General features: G+C 47.8%; 4 protein-coding genes and 1 long non-coding RNA gene across 12 annotated transcripts; 4 read left to right on the forward strand and 1 right to left on the reverse strand.

The window, feature by feature from the left end:
- On the forward strand, positions 1-1,299 carry LOC136187384 (uncharacterized). Its single transcript, XM_065974963.1, has one exon. It carries the CDS (start codon positions 1-3, stop codon positions 1,297-1,299), a length of 1,299 nt encoding a protein of 432 aa, XP_065831035.1.
- Positions 1,300-2,895: 1,596 nt separating this feature from the next.
- LOC136187001 (uncharacterized) lies at positions 2,896-10,212 on the forward strand. The gene is made up of 19 exons (XM_065974502.1): positions 2,896-2,990; positions 3,041-3,936; positions 3,988-5,246; positions 5,353-5,663; positions 5,718-5,897; positions 5,948-6,040; positions 6,112-6,231; positions 6,393-6,500; positions 6,606-6,692; positions 6,767-6,892; positions 6,950-7,054; positions 7,104-7,214; positions 7,265-7,432; positions 7,529-7,624; positions 7,673-7,789; positions 7,852-7,914; positions 7,967-8,593; positions 8,647-8,841; positions 8,900-10,212. Exons 3-19 carry the CDS (start codon positions 5,090-5,092, stop codon positions 10,064-10,066), a joined length of 3,831 nt encoding a protein of 1,276 aa, XP_065830574.1. The 5' UTR covers positions 2,896-2,990; positions 3,041-3,936; positions 3,988-5,089; the 3' UTR covers positions 10,067-10,212.
- A 387-nt stretch (positions 10,213-10,599) lies between these two features.
- LOC136187016 (dynein axonemal heavy chain 10-like) lies at positions 10,600-16,346 on the forward strand. 6 transcript variants are annotated; one of them, XM_065974517.1, is made up of 11 exons: positions 10,600-10,656; positions 10,723-10,976; positions 11,027-12,341; positions 12,407-12,648; positions 12,706-13,560; positions 13,863-14,537; positions 14,592-14,744; positions 14,804-14,853; positions 14,897-14,967; positions 15,024-15,414; positions 15,468-16,346. In XM_065974517.1, exons 5-6 carry the CDS (start codon positions 13,123-13,125, stop codon positions 14,151-14,153), a joined length of 729 nt encoding a protein of 242 aa, XP_065830589.1. In that variant the 5' UTR covers positions 10,600-10,656; positions 10,723-10,976; positions 11,027-12,341; positions 12,407-12,648; positions 12,706-13,122; the 3' UTR covers positions 14,154-14,537; positions 14,592-14,744; positions 14,804-14,853; positions 14,897-14,967; positions 15,024-15,414; positions 15,468-16,346. The 6 variants fall into 4 exon arrangements, with proteins under 6 accessions (XP_065830589.1, XP_065830591.1, XP_065830588.1 ...); XM_065974516.1 differs by having other exon boundaries at positions 14,901-14,967; XM_065974514.1 differs by having other exon boundaries at positions 11,027-12,183; positions 12,228-12,341; positions 14,804-14,967.
- Positions 16,347-16,353: 7 nt separating this feature from the next.
- On the forward strand, positions 16,354-17,970 carry LOC136187017 (uncharacterized). 3 transcript variants are annotated; one of them, XR_010669821.1, is made up of 5 exons: positions 16,354-16,437; positions 16,662-17,042; positions 17,093-17,257; positions 17,307-17,381; positions 17,438-17,970. It is a non-coding gene; the product is annotated as an uncharacterized lncRNA (long non-coding RNA). The 3 variants fall into 3 exon arrangements; XR_010669820.1 differs by having other exon boundaries at positions 16,662-16,773; positions 16,834-17,042; positions 17,093-17,381; XR_010669819.1 differs by having other exon boundaries at positions 17,093-17,381.
- Positions 17,971-19,541: 1,571 nt separating this feature from the next.
- On the reverse strand, positions 19,542-20,864 carry LOC136186947 (uncharacterized). The gene is made up of 3 exons (XM_065974438.1): positions 20,800-20,864; positions 20,341-20,577; positions 19,542-20,288 (listed from the first exon to the last, which is right to left on the reverse strand). Exons 1-3 carry the CDS (start codon positions 20,803-20,805, stop codon positions 19,638-19,640), a joined length of 894 nt encoding a protein of 297 aa, XP_065830510.1. The 5' UTR covers positions 20,806-20,864; the 3' UTR covers positions 19,542-19,637.
- Position 20,865: the final 1 nt, after the last annotated feature.

Here is a 20,865-nt window from a genome sequence, read left to right on the forward strand (position 1 = left end):
ATGGAGAGTCTCAAGTTAACGCAGTGCCAGCCTGGGAAGTACAGTCCTAATTACAGTCTCTATCCGTGTCGCCCATGTCCAAAAAACCAATACAGTGACAAATACGGAGCTACGAACTGTACCGATTGTCCGAGCAATTTTGTAACCAAGGCAACGGAGTCAAATTCCATAAAGAACTGCACCTGTGCGCCTGAAACATGCATTCACGGAACGTGCGTCATTCAAACTGGCTATACAACCGTCTGCATTTGCAACGCCGGATTTACTGGAAAAGCGTGCGAAACACCGACAACGTACCTCATTGGTATTGGAATCTTAGTCGGACTTCTACTCGTCGGTGCATCTTATTATTGCGTGAAGCGCGTGAAAAAGCATCAAAAAGCGGCCGAGTACACAAGAGTCGAACTGGAGATGGCTGAGGAAACGGTAGCCCAGTTGTCTAACATTTGGTCAGTCAACGATGACGAAGTTGAATTCGAGCGTATGATTGGACAAGGATCGTGTGGCGACGTATGGACGGCTCAGTACCGTGATCAACTTGTGGCCATCAAAATTCTTAAGATAAAAGCGGACGATTGCACTGACCAACAACTACAAGAATACAAAGACGAAAGCGACTTGCTCAGATCAATTTTCCACGCCAATATCGTTCGCTTCATCGGTACTGGAAAGACCGTCGACAACAAACCGTTCATTGCCTTGGAGTACATGGAAAGAGGATCAGTGCGAACTGAGTTAGACAGCAATTACTCAAATAAGGCAATGGAATATGCGCTCCAAGTCAAATATGCTCTGCATGCGGCAAAGGGAATGCGCCATCTTCATCGAATCAATCGTATGCACCGCAATGTCAAGTGCGATAACCTTCTCATCAACGACAAAGGAACCGTCGAAGTCGCGGATTTGGGTTGTACAAAAATGGCACCGAAGATTACCAGTAGCGATGACAGTGCTGCAAGTGTTCGAGGATCACGTGCAGTGGGTACATCATTATTCAGAGCTCCTGAGATACTTCGAGGCAAAACGTACAACGCTTCTGTTGACGTTTATAGCTACGGAATTGCATTGTGGGAAATTATGACAACAAAGTACCCGTATTTCGAAAAATTCGCGCAAGGACTCACAACGGCCGAAATTCTGGATCAAATAATTCAAAGCGACTTGCGACCAGAATTTACTGCTGCGTGCATGGAGGATTTAAAAAAACTGGCCATGTTATGCTGGAATGGGAATCCGGTTTATCGACCCACTTTTGAAGAGATCGTTCCAAAGCTGGAAAAAATCAAGCTGTCAATATAGTAAGAAATTGCCAAAATGATTATGGAGATAGTCAGATAAAAATTCTCGTAGAACTGACTTCATTATGGGTTGAGAGTTTGGTAAGGAGAGTGCAATCTCGTAACGTGGCCTTAGCTTTAATTTTCTCTGTCTATGCGTTGCATGAAATGCTTATACGAAATTGTTGTTTGGCTGTTTTTACTAGTACGGTTTAGGTTCTAGAGAGCACATCTCTGCAGGTGCGGTCACGCGTAGGAGTAAGGGGTAGGGTCAGTAGCTACTTAGTCTAATCAGGTAGTGGAGACATGGGATTGGTAGTTAGTATTATTGGGATAGTCGTGAGTTGTACGTGAGCCGTTGAGCGGAACGTGTGTATGTCTGTGTGAAAGGCCTCGAATAAATAGCAGAATTTCGAAGCCGTCCCTCGAGCCGTATTACACCGGAAGGTGACGTGACTTCGCACGCCTGTACGAAGAGATGGAGATTGACGAGAACGCCGACAACGCCGACGCGAATGCTGCCGCAACCTCTGCGCGATCGGTCTTCCGCGTCGTCAATCGTGACGCGATCAAGATCGATAAATTCGGCGACGGAAACTTCGACCGCTGGCTAAGGCGGTTCGAGGTCTGCGCGACGGCGTACGGATTGGACGCCGAAGCACGCCGGATGCATTTGCCGACCTTCCTGAAGGACCGTCCTTGGGTAGTGTTCAAGCACTGCGAGGAAGAAGAAATCGAAGGCTACGACGTCGCTGCATTGACGAACACGCGAGAAAAAAGAATGCACGCGCGCACTGGCTTCTGGAGGCGCGAAAGTTCGATCAGGCAAGATTAATACGCGCACGGCCTAGAGTAGTTACTGGAGCCAAAAGGAGCGCGCGATGCCGACGCTCGACCGAGCAACGAGAGAAGATCAGCTTATGCAAGGCTTTGTCGCCGGGCTGCCGAGCTCACTGCGACTTGAATTAGAAGTGAATCCGCCCGCAACGTTCGAAGCGACAATCGAGAAAACGGAGGACTTGCGCCATATGGAAGATCGCCGCAGAGAAGAGGAAGACGCTGCCGCCGCGCGACCGGGATGGGAACGACGACCGCCGCTGCGTGGAAGTTAGCAAGGCGGATTTCGCACCGCAGCCGCCCTGTCAAGAAGCGCTGTGGCTTCGGCTGGTGTGGAAAGTGACGGCGCCGATCTGCCTGTGAGCGAATGGTACGTCTAGAGCTGTTGGTAGAGCTGTTTGTCAAACAGATCGCAGTGGGGAAAGCCCTGCCGACGTCGACCGCAGCAGAATCGTCAAATACGTACGGTACGGGCAAGGTTTGCTACCGTTCGAAGAGGCTGGGCATTGCGTCGGAAATTGTTCTGTGAGAGACGGGCGCCGTTGTTTCATTTGCAACGAAGAAGTCCACATTGCGAGGCAATGCCCGAGAGAGAAGCGGCAAGGAATCACTGAGCACAAGGTTTCGGTTGTGAATGTGGAGACGCGACGAGGCCAAGTGACTGGGCCGATTATCGCGGGCACCGTCGTCGATCCGCTTATCGCGCTAGGAAAAATTGGCAAGTTCCATGCCGCCTATCTGATTGATACCGGTGCGACCGTTTCACTGTGCTCGCGTTCATTTTCCGACTAAAATGCGATTAAACCGGTCACCCCACGAAATACAGTGCCAGCGGCTGCAGGAGGAGAGATTCCGATTTTCGGCTGCAGCGAAATGGTAATGAAAATTGGCGAATTAACTGGAAGCGAGACACGAGTTTTGTTTAGTACCAGCGCTCTTTTGGCTAACCAGATTATTGGACTCGATTCTATGAGGCAGCCGGAGTATAGATCGACACGGGAAAAGGAAAGCTACGGCGGGATGCCGAGAGAAGAGATATGATAGAAAAAGTGGATGTGCGATCGTTGGATCGAAAGCTTTGCCCGACAACTCGAAACGCTGCAAGAGACTGCGAATGAAGAGTTGCGCGCTAAAAAGGAGCCAATCAAGCAGAGGAGTCGTGCTGATAAAGAATTGAAGGAGATGCGTTACCGATTGGAAGGATCCGGAAAGGAGTCTAGCTAAGGCGGTGAAAGATGTCCAGCTCCAGTGCAGAAATTGGCAAACTATGTATGATGAAGTCAAAGCCCGAAACTTGAAGTGTCTGGCGAGTCGAGAGCAAGAGCAAAGAGTAAGTGCAGCGAGCTCCAGGGAGAAATTGAAGACCTGAGGGTGTCGCCTGAGCGGGCCGAACGAGCTCGATCAAAACGGGAATCGGCAGCAGCTGGGTATATCACACAAAAGCATGCATCGCTGAAGCGACACGAAGCAGCTGAAAGCCGGGCGAATCGACACGATGAGAATTGCTGTTATGCAGGCCAAGCGAGAACGTGCTACGATGAACGACGAACGATAGAGTGACATTTCGAGCATTCGAAGAGGGCGACGTCGTTTACCTTTACGCCCCCGGGCGTGAAGCGAGGCGAAGCAGAGAGCTATCGCGTCTGGGGAAGGAACCGTTCGTCGTACAGCGTGTCTACGACGCCGTTGATGCAAAGATACGGCCGATTGGAGGCGGGTTGGCGCAGCGCGTTCAGATGGACCGTTTGATCGATCGAAGCCATGCGATCGCAGTTCGACGACGCTGCAGAGAGCAGAATCACGACGACAACAAGGGGACGAGGTGATTTTTGTGACGGTAGTTCGCTAACCCTAGCTAATTGGGGCCTAATAGATCATTCATCCTCTCACGATACATGGTGACAGGATGGGTCACTTGCGCTCTCCTATGCTCGCCTCGCCGTCGCTCTACGACGCAAGAGCATCTCCTATACTCGCCTCGCCGTCGTGCTACGACGCAAGAGTACCTCCTCTACTCACCTCGCCGTCGTGCTACGACGCAAGAGTACCTACTGCGCTTTCCTCGCCGTCGCTCTACGACGCAAGCCTACTTTCTGCTCTCTCCTCGCCGTCGCTCTACGACGCAATCCCACCTACTGCAACGCCATCGTCCGTCTCTCGCGCTTCTCCTCGTTTTTCGTCGTCTCGCTTGAGCGACGACGCACGCTTGCCTTCTTTTCTGCCTTCTTCTACGTCTTCTTCTCTGCCTTCTTCTACGTTCTCTTCTTTTCTGCCTTCTTCTCTGCCTTCTTCGCCGTCCGCATCGCCAATCTTACCTTCTTCTACGCCTTCTTCTATGTCTTCTTCGCCGTCCGCATCGCCGTCTGCTCGTCCGCTCGTTTTCACCTTACCACCGTCTGCCTGTCTGCTCTCTTTCACTTCGCGACCTCCCACGTCGTCTCTCTCTCACTCATCTATGCTCTCTACGCCGTCGCGCTCACGTAAAGACTCTCACCTATCTTCGTCGACCGTTTCGCTGCTCCGACTTCGCCGCGCGTCCTCGATCGTGCGGCCGACCAGCGTCCCTCTGCCGGCGAGTTCAAAGGCCGTAGCGCTGATACCATCGCAGACGCCTGGCAACCGTTGCGCCAAGCGTGGGACGCGTACGCGTTCACTACTCTCGTTACGCACCTGTCCGACAATTATCTCACGGATCTGCCGCCCATCGCCCGAAGAAAGATGCACTACTCCGCTGTACTCCGACGCTTTTTCTCCTGACCATCCACGTGCGCAGTGTTGAACTCTTAACTCTTCTTTGTGTTGTCTGTGTAGTCTACTTTTTTTTGTTTTGTTTTGTTTGAAGAAGGGGGGATGTGACGGTAGTGCGCTAACCCTAGCTAATTGGGGCCTAATAGATCATTCATCCTCTCACGATACAATTTTGGAGCTATCGGAACGAGAAGACGAGCTGACTGATATCAACGAAGGAGGCGAAGATGAGGAACTTGGCGTTCGGGCAGAGACTGGTTGCATATGGAAACCTCCCTATCCGGGACAGCAAAAAGGCGATCATGTCCGACTCTACTACTGCGTATCTAGGGCGGCCCGGTACACTGTCCGATGCCGAATCCACGCCACCGGAATACCCAACAGGTATAGAGTCGTATTTAAGCGCTGCCGGCATGGCTTGCGTAGAGTGAGGTCTGCTAAAGTTGCTCCTCTCTACGATATGTGGCCACTGAGACTAGACTTGTTCTAGCGGCTTCGCAAGTGCCATTAGAATACCGTGTTTGCGAAGGTGTCGAAGAAGGCTTTGAGTTTGACAATTTGTGGACAAGGAGCGAATCTGTCGAGAACGCGGACGATACAGAAAGTGTTGAGTCATTTGTTTTCTCCGATGAATCATATTATGGCGGCGAGCTGACAATGGCGGAAGAAGAGCTGTTTGACGGCGTGAGGGAAGGCAACATAGACGAAGTGAAGAGAATTCTTTCGAGTTCACCAAGCATACGCTTGCAGAAAAGAAAGAATAGATTGAAAATCGACAGTTCTGATGGAAAATTTGTTCTGGTTTGGGATATATTATTATTGTGTTGATAACTTTAGACGGAGTTTGTCTTTTAGGGGGATTGGTCACCTATCTGTCTTGCTGCATTTAAAAGAAATCTTGAAATAGTGAAATTGCTGATGACTTGCCGTTTCTATAAAATTTGGTGGAAATTAACGCTAAGAATAATTTACTCTGAATCTCAAGTCTTTTCTTCCTTTTACGTTGGCCCTGAACTTTTCTACTACAACCAAACTGTAAGTTATGAGATAAGAAGTTTCATCTGTGTGTCGTTGACTTAATTAAGGTGCTCTCGTTGATGGATATTGCTTGTGCTCTTGGAGATGAAGAACTTGTTGACGATCTTTTGCACTCGAATTTTATGGCAAGAGGATACGAGGTTTTCTAATAAAATTATAATTTATTATTAATGTGTTCTCTTTTCCATGTTTTTTGCATATTTTGTTTTAGCTATTCAGTCCTCTCTGTTGGTGTCTGGCAAACAGACGCGAGCGAATTGCCAGGAAATTAGTCAGGAAAAGAGCTTCAAGAATTTGCTCTACTCCCAAAAACATACGTGACGACGACTTGGTAATTAGTAATTTTTATGTTCATCATTAAGCAATCACTTGTGAAACAGCTACATCAACGCAACAAATTGCATGTCCAAAAGTGTGTCTTGTCAAACACTTGACATTTGTTAGACTGTGATTGCTTAAGATCGACGAGCTGGTTTTCAATGTTTGTTTTAGAGACTGTGCTTTCGAGCTGCTTGCTTGGGAGGAATGAAAATGATCGAGCTCTACTTTAACATTTTTGGCGAACTCATTATTGGTAGATTTTGGCTATGTCCTGAAGGCGTGCGTTTCATGATGGCATCTTGTTTCAGGATTCTTTGTGGAGGATGCTTCTGCAAAGAATCCTGAAAAACTGACCAACAGCTAAGTATTTGGCGTTCTGTCTAGATTTCCTTTGCTGCATTTGGTGTGCATCGTGACGTAATACAGTTTCTGATTAAATTTGAATTTGAACAAAATTTTTCAATACAACAGGTATGGAATTTGCGTTTTTTCACGCAAATTAGAGCTGCTGATTTGGATTTTGATACTTTACTTATTTTTGCTAGTATGGTAGAACTGTTCTACCGTATTTGTGTTCCTCTAATCGGAAAACCGAGGCGGAGAGAATTTGTTTGCTCAAGTATATTCTTCAAACTGCCGAAGGACACATCTTTCTTGATGACAAGAACGAAGTAAGATGTTCTGTATCTGTACTTTCAGCATTTGTTAATATATTATTTGAATTCTAGCATCATGTCATACCTCCTCCTTTGTATCTTGCTTTTCTGCATACGAACATGGAATTGGCAAAAGTTCTCGTTGACATGAAAGCACAAACTCAGTTCGAGGGAGAAGTAACTTTGTTAATTGGCATATTTCACGATAATAGAAAATGTGTTTTAGTGTGCAAAATTTGTTATTGCGAAGGCAATGGATATGCAATATGTTTGTGTTGCACGTGAAATGGCGAAGCTGGGACTCGTTTTTCAGCAATTACCTTCTAACATAGCAGACGTACCAAGATCATCGCTAAATAGTCAATTTCGATATCTCATGCCTTTCAGGAAGCGGGTAATGCGCATGTAGATCAATCCGTCTTTGACTCTTTTGTTACGGAAAAAGTTATTCGGCCTGAGACGTCTTACAGTTTACAATGGGCGTGTTACTGGGGCTCTGAAAAGTCAATAAAAGTCTTGTTTGAGGGAGGAGCAAGCGTTGAAGAACGTAATGAGGTATATAAGACAAGCCCGTTGCTACTAGTACATTGTAGTACACTAAACAAAGTTTGCTGGCATGACGGCGTTTCCTTCTCTCTTTAAAAATTTTAGGAAGGAAAGACTCCCGCCTTCTCCTGCTTGAATTACTTGTCGAATCTCCGGTTTCTATTTGATCATTGCCGGGCAAGTATTGAAGCCGTTGATGAGGTAAAACAGTACATTAGTTAATGTTTCATTACTGTTGATTTTTCCTAGAATGGAGATTCTTTGCTACACAATTATGCGCTCGTACATTACCGGTATGGTTTTCAATGTCTAAATCAAATAAAGTATTTGGTTGAGCGCGGTCTCTCAGTTACGCAAACCAACGCGGTGAAGTCAAACTCGTTGGTTCTTTAATTAGTTGACTCGTTAATGACGTCTTCTTTTCGCAGCGAGGAGAAATGCCTTACGATGTGGGAGTAGGTGAATCAAGTGTTTTTCTCTTTTCTGAATACGTATAGCCCTTAATTTATACCATTAACTAAAATCATTTTAGTCTTTATCTAGATGAAGACCCGTTACGCTCTCCTTGACAAGGAACATGTGAAGCCAGCCTGGGTTCAATTCAGCTTTGTTGGCACACCTAAAGCGGGCAAAACAACGCTTTCTAATGCTCTCCGCCTCAAATTGAAAATCATAAATTCGGACGAGAGAACGGCGGCCGTCGAAGTTCACAATACGAATGTTCCCGGAGTCGGATTATCTTCTCTTTGGGATTTCGGGGGACAAATTTCTTTCCGAGTTGCCCATGCAATATTTTTCAACTATTCGCTTTCTGCCTTTATTCTTGTCATCGACGTGTGCCATGAAAACGGCGGGAATAAAACGAGGGAAGAAGTTTTCGAAGAGGCCGTCGAATCTTTGGCATTCGTCAAATCAGCTCGTAAAATCATTGCAATGAAATCGGGTAAGGTGACTCTGATCACCGTCGGCAACAAACGAACGGGCGACGACGAAGACAGCGATTTAACACCTCGTTCAGAATTCAAATGGGCCATCGAGGACGCAGTTGATGCATTTCGCGGCGTCTTTCTTAGCGCTGCCGTTGTAGAACTTGACTGCAATAAGCCGAGTTCCAATGCTATGACCGACTTTCGCCGTCAAATAAGAGAAATTCGAGACAACTGCGTCAAGGTTTGGCTAAGTCAAACGACCTACAGTCAATTATGAATTTTTCCTTCTTCTAGACTGCTGATCTAGTTCCCAAAGTGTGCGAGCATCTGAAATACCTCATTTTTACCAAGTTGAATAAGACGCCTGTCTCAACTCGGCTTCTGAGCGAAGAAGACTTTGGAAAATTGCTCACAGACATTCTGAAACGCTCGCTTCCAGCTGAAGTGTCTGTTGCAAGACTTGCCTCGTATTTGCACGACACCGGTTCTGTAAGTTTCAAAAGACTCTACCTATTGTATCGCAATTAGAAAAACTTTTTTTCATCAGATTGTCCATTTTCCCCATCTCGAACGGATCTTTCTTCGTCCGTCGATACTTGTCACCAATATGATTGGTCCTCTTCTTTCTTCTCCCAAAGTCTTTCCTATCAGCGCTGTCACTGCTGCATCAGGCAAAGCCACGAAAGCCCAAATGGAGAAAGCGCTGAATCGTTTCAAAGAAAAGCAAGAATCAGAAGGAAACGTCACGGGCACGTTCAGCATAAGCGAAGCAATCGAAGTCATGCTTGATCTCGGTCTTTGCTGCCAAATTCAAGGAGAAGAGAACGTCTACTACATTCCATCTCTAATTGAGGAGGTGAAACCGAGAGGAGTCTGGAAAAAATTTCCCGATTTGACATTCTATCGAGGCCGTCGATATGTGGTTAGCAACGAGACAACAGACATCGTTCCTCCACCGGTCTTTGCGTTGCTGCAAAGTCGGTGTTCTGTTTTATCAGGCTATCGCATTTTGCTGTGGAAAAATGGCTTGAAATTGCAGTCAGATGGTGGCCCTGATGCTGCAGAGTGTCTCATTGAGATGACCAGCGCAAGGAGATGGATTGACGTAGTTGTTCGTTGCCGCGAAGGAGATGAAAGAGCGGCCGAAAGAACACTTGAGACACTCAAAGTGGTCATTGAAGCTGTCCGCGACGAAAGATCTCCTGGTACTCCGATGGAGTGGTGCTATCTCTCCACTAAAGATCTGCAAGACCATAATCAAGACGTTGCCGTCTACAAACTCAATACAGCAATTGAAAAGCAACGCCGCCACGAGCGTATCAGAGCTGAGCGTATCAGAGCTGAGCATAGCAGAGGCGGTAGCTTTCCCATGTGTCAAGTAAAAGATTTGATGTTTCCTGTTTGGCGAGGGGACGATGAGAATGCTCGCTTTCCAGATGCTGAAGAGAAAGTGACCAAATTGCTTATGAGAGCCGTCGCATCGGCTGGTCGAGCTGAGTGGGAGAGCATCTGCTGTGAGTTGTTAGACACGTGCGACTTGAAGGATATCAAACGAGCGAGTGATCAGAGTAGGGTGTGCTTGCAAATTGCTCTTGAATTGTGGGTGAGCCGGCGCGGCGAACGTGCAACGGTCGGCCGCCTCATGAAGGCATGTGAAAGATCGAAGATTGCTAGGACATGCATTGAAAAGGAGTATGAAGACTTATTAGATTGAATTGCTGGAATTTTTATGAGACTGTGGTTAGTCATTTTAGTTTTTTAATGCAGTGAAAGACAGACTTATTAGACTCGTCATTTTTGTGTTGTCTTTTTCTTCACTTTTGCATTGACAATTCTGTTTCGTTTTCAAGGAAAAATTCTGGCGTCAACCGAAGCATTGAGAAAGATGAAGGAACAGAGATCAACTTTTTATATAGATCTAGTTCAAAATATTTTTGATGAGAGCGCAGGTGCTTTGCCAAGTCACGTGATTGATGCGAGTCAGTCAAAACTCAGAAGCTGCTCCTCGCAGGCGGGATGCTACATGCAGTATTAGGAAGCGTTTCGAGACCTCGGACATAACGTGATTCGAAAGAGATAGCTATAGTGGCGCGCCACGCCTATCGCGGAGGGCCTGGCACCGCGAGGCTACAAAACGCTCTCTCGCGCGTCGAAACACGATCGCTACTCTCTGTCCAGCCTGAGTTGGCCGCCGGATGATGATAATGAGGGGGCGTGTAACATATTGCAGCACCCCTAAAACTTGTAGATATCAACGCGAAAATATTCTACAACAATTCCCATCGTTCTGCGCTTTCGAACAAGGTAAGAACGGCGCGTGTACGCCTAAGGATAGAGATTTTATTGGCACTTTCTGATCGGCCAACTCAGGCTGGACAGAGAGTAGACTCTAGTAGATCCGGGATCCGATTCGATCTGGAGCAGACGGCGAACAGAACGCGCCGACAAACGATGCACGTACGAGCAACGGAGCCGCGCGCAAGCGAGAAACGCAACCAACACAAGCCCCCGATTCCTCCCAAACCGAAGAGCCAGAAGCCAGAGCCCCGAACGGGGAAACCGAAGCGCCCCAACAAGAAAACGACCAGGAGCGAGACGAACAAAGACGCATAGTAATGCAAGAGGTATACAAAACATAAATACGATAAAAAACGTAGCCAGTTGCCTATCGTAGACTCGCAAAGTAACGAAACTATTTATCACGTGGCAATATTTACCCGACGAAGCGTCCGACGTCAACGCGTTCTACGTCCTGAACCGGACGCCATATACCCGTCCCCTCGTCGCCCGACGAAGCGAACGACGTCATGGTGACGTCAGTCGAACACGGTCTCCTAAACGACTCGAAATCATTCTCGATCTCGTCTATCTTCCCTTACTCAAAGCCGCAGCTCAACGTGGTGGAGTTCGATCTCTCCTCCTCGAGAGCGACGACGCCCGGTGCCGGTCGATCGGCAAGCGTTCTGAGTCACGTGACCGAACGCACGGACACGCGACTCGTCATTCGCGACGACTTTATCTTTATAATGAACGTGGATAAGTTTCATCGGCAGGTGAAGTGAACGATCCATCAGGTGAAAGGCGACGAGAGGTTCGAGATACCGCCATCGGACCCGACGTCAAAACTGTATGTCGATGTCGTAAGCTCGTTGGAAGACGCGATGGAGAAATGGGAGAAGCAGATGTCGTTAGCGATCGAGGAACAATTGAAACGCGTTCCCCCCGGCAACGGACCGCTAGCCGAAATCGACTTTTGGCGCGAGCGCAGCGCGGCGCTCAGCGCTTTATCTGAACCAGAGCTATGATCTGAACTACCCAAAGTGCGGAAAATTCTCGCCGTGCTCTAAGCCGCCGACGCGGCGACTCTATCGCGCTTCAAATTCAATCTCGGCGAACTGAATAAATTTCACACGGAAGCGAAGGACAAACGTTCTATCTACGCTCGAACGCCACTTCAAGAACGTGACGCACGTTGCGAATTTTGGCGTCGTGTGCGAGACGCTTCCCTCGCTCATGAATGCTCTACGCATGATTCGGATTCTCTCGCGTCACTATAATCGCGACGAGCGTATGGTTCCGCTTATGGAACGTATTGCTTGAGAATTGGCGCAGCGCGTCGAACTCGTTATCGATGTTTGGACTATTCTACTTGAGAAGCCGCTTAATTGTCATTAAGACAAAATGCGCCGATGCGAAGCGAATGTTGGAAGTGTGGAAGCAGTCCTATTTGGATGTGAGGGCGAAGCGTCGGGACGCGATATGCGCCGTGGGAGTTCGATCGAAAGAGATTATATGACGGCTATATGTCAGGATCTCTGCAATGTGTCTCAGGTGAGGAGGAAAAAGGATCCAGAAGTCTTACTATTTTCTTTTAGGTGATTGAGGAGTTTCGTAATATCTTTGGGCCTGAATTGAAGGCGACGGGCGATCCGAAGAGTACTGAAGAGGTTTTGGAGAACATTGAAGGATTGAAACTACCCTTACAATTGGTAAGTATATAAACTCTATGGGGGGATCTTCTACACTACACTACGGTAAAATTCTGTGTCCTTAGGTTGAATTCGATCCGTTTCAAATGGCGCGAGTGGCGGATGAAGATGAACGCCTTTGATCGCGAAGTGAAGCCGATCGAGAACCAAGCAAAAGCTCTTCATCGACGACTCGTTCAGGATACTGCGTTCAGCCGAAGGCGCATTCGACATGCTACAGAACTTCAAAAACGTTCGATCGCGCGAAGCGATCAACAGTCAGATGATGATGAAATTCAAAGAGATCCTCGCAACATTTTGCCGAGAGGTAAGGAGAAAAGAAACTAGACAACATTGCCTACACACACTATATAAGTTCCTTTAGCTTGATGCAATCAATACGCTGTTTCAAAGTGAGAAAGACCATCCGCCCATCGCAAGAAACCAGCCGCCCATCGCCGCGGCGCAATCGGCTGGTCGCACTCCCTCTTCCATCGCATCAAACGCACCATAATCAAATTCCAAAGCATGAAAGACATGCTCGGCGGCAGCGACGAAGGCGCCGCCGCCGCGAGCGCAATATCTCGACGTGGCGTACGAAGACGCGCTCTTCGACGGCTGGCTCGCGAGCATCGACCGCACGCTAGCCGGCTATCTCAAACGAACGATCCTCGTCAAAGTGCCGTCGGACTCGACGGCGTCGTCGTCGCCGTCGAAGGGATCGGGAACGGGAGCCGATGAAGAGGAGGCTAGCGTTCGCGCCGTGCCCTCGGGGAGCCAATTGGCCTGCTCGCGGTACGCCATGAATTTCGCTGTGGAATTACAACATGTGACCACTGAGGCGAAATACTTGGAGCAACTCGGCTTTCAGATACCCGAACTCGCGCGCAACGTTGCTCTACAGGAGGATAAGTACGTGACGTATGTCGACGGGTTGAAGCGGACTCTCGAGCGATACGACGAGACGCTCGCGTTCTTCAATGCGCCTGAGGCGGAGTTGCTTGGCGATCACGTACGCGAATTGCAGCGCGTTTTGAAGCCCGGTGCCAAGCGGCTCAATTGGAGTTCGTTGGGCGACTATATAACGCGATGCCATTTGACTATTACGAAGATGGAGTCGCTTGTCAATCAGATACACAAGAACGCGCACGACATCGAGTTGCTATTGAAACTCCTCGAACAGGCGGACTTATTTCGAGCGCAGCCACTGGGACCCGGGGGAAGGCCACTGGAAGCAAAGGTAAGAGAGACTAGGAAAGCGTGTCTTGTCAAGTTCCCTTAAATTCCATCAAATACTATGTGTGTATATAGTTAGTGTTCCTACCTATAGTCTTTCCTGTGGAGGAATGACTGTGTAAGGCCTCCCTAGCTATTAAGTAGCCTCTCTGGGTATTAGCATCCATGGTATTAGGCCACAACGTTTTCTCTTTATTATAACACGAGGTCTTATGTAAGGGGAATACACTAACAGCCTTTCGTTTCTTCTAACTAAGTCGTGATACCATTTCCACTGTATTAGGACTTCAGTGTTTATCTTCTTAGGAATATTTTGATTGTATTGACACCAATCGGAATTCCGTCATCGGCATTCTCGCTCGAAAGTACCACGCGATTGGCCCCCTCCTAACCGAAGTCAAAGGGCTCGTCGTCAATACGAATACGAGCCGCTCGTCGCGTCTCAAGCCCTACTACCTCTACTCTTCGCCGCACTCGCGACGATGGTTGATCTACAAAAATCTCGAACTTTTTTCGCGCGCTTACGCGGCGATGCGCCCGTCTTCGCCGTCGACGCCGTTCTCTCGGCAACCGAAGTCGTCACGTCGCCACCTGTGAAGGAGATCTACAAGCTTCTGACGCAGAGCTAGCGTTCGAGATACGGTGGAGAGCGTGCGCTTCTTCGTGCGTTGGATGCACGGGACGTGCATCAAGTGCGCGCCGCAGCACGTCGAGGGACGCGACGAGCCGTACGTGTTCAGTTTTCAGATCCTTAGGACATTTAGGTTCGTCCTCGCGTTCTCGCCGTCGTCAGTCAGCTGAATATGACGATTACCCAATTGCTCGGCGGTCTCAATAAATATTTGACTCGCTGGAGGAATAAGTATGAGGTGCTCTGGCGGATTACACAAGGGAATTATTCTGGAGAAGATCGCCGCGAAAAAATTGAGCTGCGTGAAATTTGATAGTCAGCTGCAGTTCTATGCGAATATAGCTGTCAAGGTGATACTATGTTCTATTATTAAGATTTTTTATTTTTTATTTTTTTCCGGTTAGGAATCAGGCTCAGGCGAAGATTTCGTTCGGATACAGCTCGAACCGTTGACGACGAGGATTCAAGAACACGCTCAGGCGTGGGTGACGTCGTTGTGCAAGTTGCTCAACGACTCGGCTCGTGACGCGCTCTTCGGTCTGAGAAATCAACTGGAGGTGAGTTGTAACACTCTTTGAGAATCTCTGTTATACTTGAATATCTCGTTTTACTACAGGGTCTCATGAATGATTCGAAGCGGCCTCCTGATACGCTTGAGAATCTCAAGTTTGTATTGAGCGTCGTAGCGAGCATACGTAACATGTCATAGCTAGGACGTGGAACTCAAATACGTCGACATTCAGGAACGCTGCAGAACTCTACGAATGTACAAAGTCTACTGTACGTAAGAGGAAAGAGAGATAATCTCAACAAATAATAGCGTTATTGATCTATAGATTTCTCAGTCTGAGTTGAACTTAGCCGCGAGGGGATAGCCACCACATGGGAGGAACTCTTTCAACAGGCTCGCAAAGTCGATCGCATTCTCGTCGCCGTCAAGAAAAGAATTCAACGAAATCACTTGCCAACAAGTGACCCAGTTCGCCAAGGACGTCGACGCTTTGGACGCAGTCTTTCACAGCGAAGGTCCGGGAACGGTGGGCGGCGAACTCGATCGCGGAATCGAAGTCCTCGCCAAAATGAAGAAGGGCGTCGAAAAGTTCGAAAAGGAACGCCAAGAACTGGCGAACGGTGAGAAACTATTCAACTTGCCAGTGACGATGTATCCAAAGCTGATGGACATGCAGAAAGAATTAGCGGGACTAGAAAAAGTCTTTAGCCCAAAGAGTAAGGGAGACACTATAGGTAGTGCATATATTATATTATGTATATTCTTTTAGGATGCTCGTGAAGATTGGTCTAATACGCTCTGGGCCAATCAGCTGACTGACGGGATCGACGGGTATCTACGCCAATTGCGTCGCTTTCCCAAGGAGCTCAAATCCCTGACCGTGTGCCACGTTCTTCAGGAGCGCATCCAGGCGTTCAAGGACCCCGCGTTCCCCTATTCGCCGATCTGAAAAACGACGCGCTGCGCGATCGCCACTGGCAGGGATTAATGAAAAGAACTTCGACATGAACCCGGAAGCGTTCACACTCGAAAATCTCTTCGCAATGGAACTGCACAATTTCGCCGACGTCATATCGGAAATCGTGACGAGCGCAACGAAAGAGCTGAGCATCGAGAAGGGGATCCGAAGTGACGGAGACGTGGTCGGCGATGAAATTCTCCGTGCATCACTACACGAAAGGCGCTGAAGTACGAAGAGATCGTTGGAATTGTTCATGAAAGTATTGGCGAAGTTCTTGCCAGTGTCAACGTGCATCCCAATTTGACGTTGAACGTGTCAATAGACCACAGCTTTAGCGACGATCACGTGACGGTTGCTATTGGAGACGTGCAACTGACGGACGCGTGGAAATGCGAGTTGATTACGTCAGAAAAGGCGACTAAGACGAGCGTGAAGATGCCTCAACCGACGGTTGTAGCCAAGTCAGCTATCGCGGGAACGTTGTTGTCGAGTGTTGTTTCTATAAAATCGGATTCTGCAGCACTACTTGTGGTGTTGTGTTTCGTTGCTCTCCTGAGCTCAGGCAGTGACTTGGGCCATGCATTTCTGAGTTTGCACACATTTATTATCTGTCTTTTGTGTTGCTATGTATTTCTTTTTTTTTTCTATTTCGTACACGTGCGAGATTGTTTACTCTCGCATACGGGACTCACAATTTCGATCTCCTGAAAAAACGCCGTTTCAAGCGCGAAGCCTTACTTTTTCCCCGACAAATCCAATTGTCGTCGAACCTCTCAAGGTACTCGACTCGGTATACCCGGTAGTGGCCACGTCGAACCTTTGAGGCTCTCCTACGCGATCCCTTCCCCCCAGTGGGCACTCACCAGCCCAAATTTCTGAACCGTTGATTAAGAATGCAGTCTCGTTTATAATGGACGCTTCCCTGAGTTCCCAGAACGAACGCGGGTCATTAGCGAGAATCTCGTCCCATTGGGATCACTACATAATCAATTTCTCGGCTAGCGTCCTTCTGAGAAGAAGCGTGCTCGAATCAGTTTCGTTGCGTCGCCGTGGATATTCTTCTATCATTAAATGGGATACAGAAAGCCGCCCAGAACTACGATCATGTGCTCCGGTATCTCCTTTGGCACCCTCGCTTCCCAGAACCCTTAGAGAGAATCGGTGGATTATCTAGTTAAGGAAAAAGAAAAGGAAGACAAGACTAAGGACGCGGCGACGAAACAGGGCGGAGAGCCTTCGCCGAGTGTGGGGCGTACAAAATAGATCGACGTCAAAAACGAGGGGCTAAACACAGGGTACTTTCGCACATGCGCAGACGCCATTTATTATTTATCTGCGGTTATAGTCATCTTCTGCTCTTGCTAAACTATGTCATTTCGCAAGGTTCTACCGTTCACTCGCCTGCACGCGTACCTGAATGACTCTCTGTTCAGGCCTGGGAAAAATTAGAGGCCGATTCCAAGTCCTTGCTGTCGTCGAAAAGGCCAAAATCGAAGCGCGACAGAAAACTACTAACACGTCGCTCCCCTAGCCTGTAGCCAGACCTTCTCCCTTGATCCCGTATAACGGGCTCGGGAGAAGGGAGGTCTCGCTCCCCCGTGAGAAAGAATAGTTCAAACTTTGGCCAACGCTACGAATGGCAGCTAGGTTAGCTCCGAATGGGACCCCATCGAACGATTCTCATCAGACGAAGAGGGAGTGCCGAGAAATCGCGCCGCTAAAGTAAGAAATTGGACCTGTGACTGACTACAGCTATTTGCTTGTTTGTTCCCTCTCAGTTGCCCAAAAGAAGACGGCTCTTCGATTCTGACAGCTTCCGGGATTTCGATGAAATCAAACGCGAAAAAATGTTCGAGAAGACGACATAGAATGGGAAGTCAGCGATGTCGATTTCGAATCGAGCCAAGTGGAAGAAAAATGCGTTGACATGGCAACCGAAGAAGAGAACGTAATAGAAGACTTTGAGAAATCATCGCCTGAAGAAGTATCAGAGTGCATGTCATGGGGAAAGAACACTAGAAATAGTGAAGGGAGATTTTTAGGAGGTGCAAACAGTCGATTTGAAGCGTGATCCAGAAAAGGAAGTCTTGTCCGAGGAAGACGTCGAAGTATAGCTTTGTTCCTTGCGTTCGTTGATGGTCACCCCCAGCGACTGATAAAACAGATTTCTCACGTGAAACAAAAGAGGATGAGAGTGGCAAAGACTCCAATCGATTCCGCGAGTGAACGGTAGAACGTTGCGAAATGACATAGTTTAGTGTGAGCAAACCGCAGATAAATAATAAATTGCGTCTGCGCATGTGCGAAAGTACCCTGTGTTTAGCCCCTCGTACGACAAAATAGATCAGTTGATATCTATTAGAGGAATGTAGGCGTAGTCACGTCACGTTCCATGTCTCACTTTCGCACCTATACCAAAGTGCGACATTTGCATGAGACAAAGGAGATCTATTTTGTCGTTGATCTATTTTGTAGCCATGTACAAGCCGACAAAATAGATCAACGACAAAATAGATCAAGGCGATCTCCTAGAAGCCAATGTCAGCCAATGTCATTCATAAATAATTAATTAATTAGGAGGGTTGTGCGCGCTTTACTTTCTCGCCTTTCGCACCAGGGGGGGTCGTCCGCTAGCGCACGCTACTTACCCAGAAGTTAGCTGAAACTCGGTCTTTTTCTTGACTATCGTGTCTTTTTTTCGTTTCGATCGCCTGTACGCATGCAACAAAGTGGGGTTGCATGATGTTAATTGAGTACTAGATTCAGGTTGAAAGGATTTGACTGCGCTCACGTTTACCCGTCGATTGGCCAAATCTTCTATTCGTTTATATATGAGTTTCACCTTTTCTCTAAAGTACAACCTTCATTCTATCACATGCATGTTTGTTCCCGCTTCTCAACGTCTTATTTGTGCAGTTTTAGCCGTGAGAAGAACCACGATGTCGAAAAGGCACAGAGATCAGTGCACACCCACTGGAAATACGCCCGTTCAAGCCTCAAAACAGTCTCGTACCGTTGAAGAAGAGGGCGTCTTGCATGAAGTCCACCCTCGCTCGCGCAAAAGCCTTTTCTCCGTTTGGACACACGATGACGATCTCCGCTTAGCGTCGGCTGTTTTCAACGTTTCTCCTCTAATTTGGCCCACGAATAGCTCTCGTTCACCCGTTTGGAAGACGATAGCTGCAGGATATAATTCTGACATAAGCGATGACAGTTCCAGAACAGGTACGACTTTATAGTGCACTATGTATTGCCCATTGCTCAGACAGAAAAATCAATTTTAGCATCTGCTCTGAGAATCAGAGTTCAGCGTATGATGTTAGGGAAATATGGTTCGCCTGCAGACGCACAGGCAGATTTCAGGGAGAAAATAATTTCGCGTTCATCAGTTGAAACTCAAGCAGGAGTTGACACAGTGTCTTCGTCAACTCAGACTGACAGCACTGGCGACAAGCTGAACACCCTCTTTTGCCTCATGAACACAAGGGATCAGGTTAGTTATACCCTATCGCCTACTTATCCGGTAGCTGCATGTCAATTTTGACTATAGATTGATTTTATCGGGAAGGCTTTCAGCGACGTTGCAAAATTGCTCGGCGTGAAGACTAACGTCAGTGATTACATTCAGACGAGTTTGAACGGCATGATAGAACTCCAGCGTGCTAACCGGTCGAACATGCTTCTTGGGCTGGCACGTTGTTGCGGAACTCAAAGAACGGAATCGGGCAAGTCGACGACTCTTCTTCCCCTAACTAGAATTGACAAGCGAACGAAACCAACTCGACGCGAAGTTGTTGGGAAGAAGCCCCTGGGGCGAGCCGTCAGCTGACACGTGGTAAACTCAGCGTGAGAAAAGAATTCCACGCAAAGCCTGTGCCCCTTCCCCCAATTATTATTTAGCTAAAAGTCTGTGGTAACAAAAATTTTGTGACAAATTCTAAGGTAATTTTTAGTGCATTGAGATATTGGAGATGTCACCTAAGACGACGACTTCAGGTAAACATCATGCTGCCACCTTCCCTTTCTAGTAATCTTTATAGCGGTATAGAAGCCAAAACCCGACTTAGGCCAGTAGCGATATTTAATCCATTTTATTTGCAGTGACTGTATGGCGTTGTTGCTCTCGGCCTCCTTGACGTGAACGGCAAGTTCCGACGCTACATACCCTATTCGTTCCCACTTGCCGTCTAACTGAACTTGAAAGGCAACGGCATTGGTATCGACCTCATTGTCAGGCTCTTCAGCAACCCTGACAGGTACATCACGCTTATTGTGAATTTTCTCTAGAGCGTTCCGTAGGGCGTCTTGATGACCCTTCTGTTTTGTCGTGCCAAGACATTTAAATAAAGCGAAAGACTCCTCGCTATTATCGTCGTCAAAGTCGTCGTTGACGCTGTCGTCATGGGAAGGATCGCTCTCACCCTCTTCGTCCTCATCATCGCAAGGGTTATTGACTCGCGGACTCAATTGCTCTTTCTCAACCGATGACGTCCGTGCTGTAACTGGCTTTCTAACACTTCCACGATTGCGACAAACTTCGTCGCATGTCATCCACTTCCAAATGACAGGAACGTCTTCGTCAAACAGAGGGTGTGGATGGTCCATAGAATATGGGGCGAGAGAGGATTTCTAAAAGCATTTCGTAAGAAACAACGGAAGGAAAATAAAGCAAGCAGCTCACTGAAATGTCACATGATTCTATCGGAACAATTAATTCCGGCCACTGAGCTTGAGTGATAGTGGACGAATTTATGAGAAAGTCCTGCAAGTCTGTGACGTCCTGATCACTTTCGACGATACGACAACGAATTCTCGTCAGCCGAACGTGCAGAACATTGAAGCAAGGCACGACGTAGTCGATCTCTTCGCACGATGCTACGACTATGATGCGCTTAATGTCGTCATAGTCGGTTGGGAACTAAAGACGAATGTCTCAGTCGGAAAGATCGCAGCAAGCGGGCACAAGTTGTGCCCAGGCATTTATGTTACTAGCTAATGCGTTGAGCCTAAAAGTCTGCGAAACTAAAAAGGTGTGGAAGAGCTACGGACGCCTAAAATGTCGCAACTCGGATCTCGGAAACGACGCAGCGACAATCCATCTCAATCGAGGACATGTAAGCAATCATCATCAGATACATACATTCATTGATAAGAATCCCAAAAGGAGTCGGTGTTCGAAGAAAACGCTGTTTTTCTATTTGGGTGT

The sequence above is a fragment of the Oscarella lobularis genome, chromosome 5 (genome assembly GCF_947507565.1).
Source record: "Oscarella lobularis chromosome 5, ooOscLobu1.1, whole genome shotgun sequence".
Lineage (NCBI taxonomy): Eukaryota > Metazoa > Porifera > Homoscleromorpha > Homosclerophorida > Oscarellidae > Oscarella > Oscarella lobularis.

Excerpts from the sequence above, each read along its gene's own strand:
- LOC136187384 (XM_065974963.1), top strand. The coding sequence starts at position 1 with ATGGAGAGTCTCAAGTTAACGCAGTGCCAGCCTGGGAAGTACAGTCCT.
- LOC136187001 (XM_065974502.1), top strand. The coding sequence starts at position 5,090 with ATGAGGAACTTGGCGTTCGGGCAGAGACTGGTTGCATATGGAAACCTC. Across the intron at positions 5,247-5,352 it reads GCCACCGGAATACCCAACAG|CGGCTTCGCAAGTGCCATTA; the intron begins GTATAGAGTCGT and ends GACTTGTTCTAG. Across the intron at positions 6,501-6,605 it reads TTTGGCTATGTCCTGAAGGC|ATTTCCTTTGCTGCATTTGG; the intron begins GTGCGTTTCATG and ends CGTTCTGTCTAG.
- LOC136187016 (XM_065974517.1), top strand. The coding sequence starts at position 13,123 with ATGAATTTCGCTGTGGAATTACAACATGTGACCACTGAGGCGAAATAC. Across the intron at positions 13,561-13,862 it reads GAAGGCCACTGGAAGCAAAG|GAATATTTTGATTGTATTGA; the intron begins GTAAGAGAGACT and ends TTATCTTCTTAG.
- LOC136186947 (XM_065974438.1), bottom strand. Across the intron at positions 20,289-20,340 it reads TAGAATCATGTGACATTTCA|AAATCCTCTCTCGCCCCATA; the intron begins GTGAGCTGCTTG and ends AAATGCTTTTAG.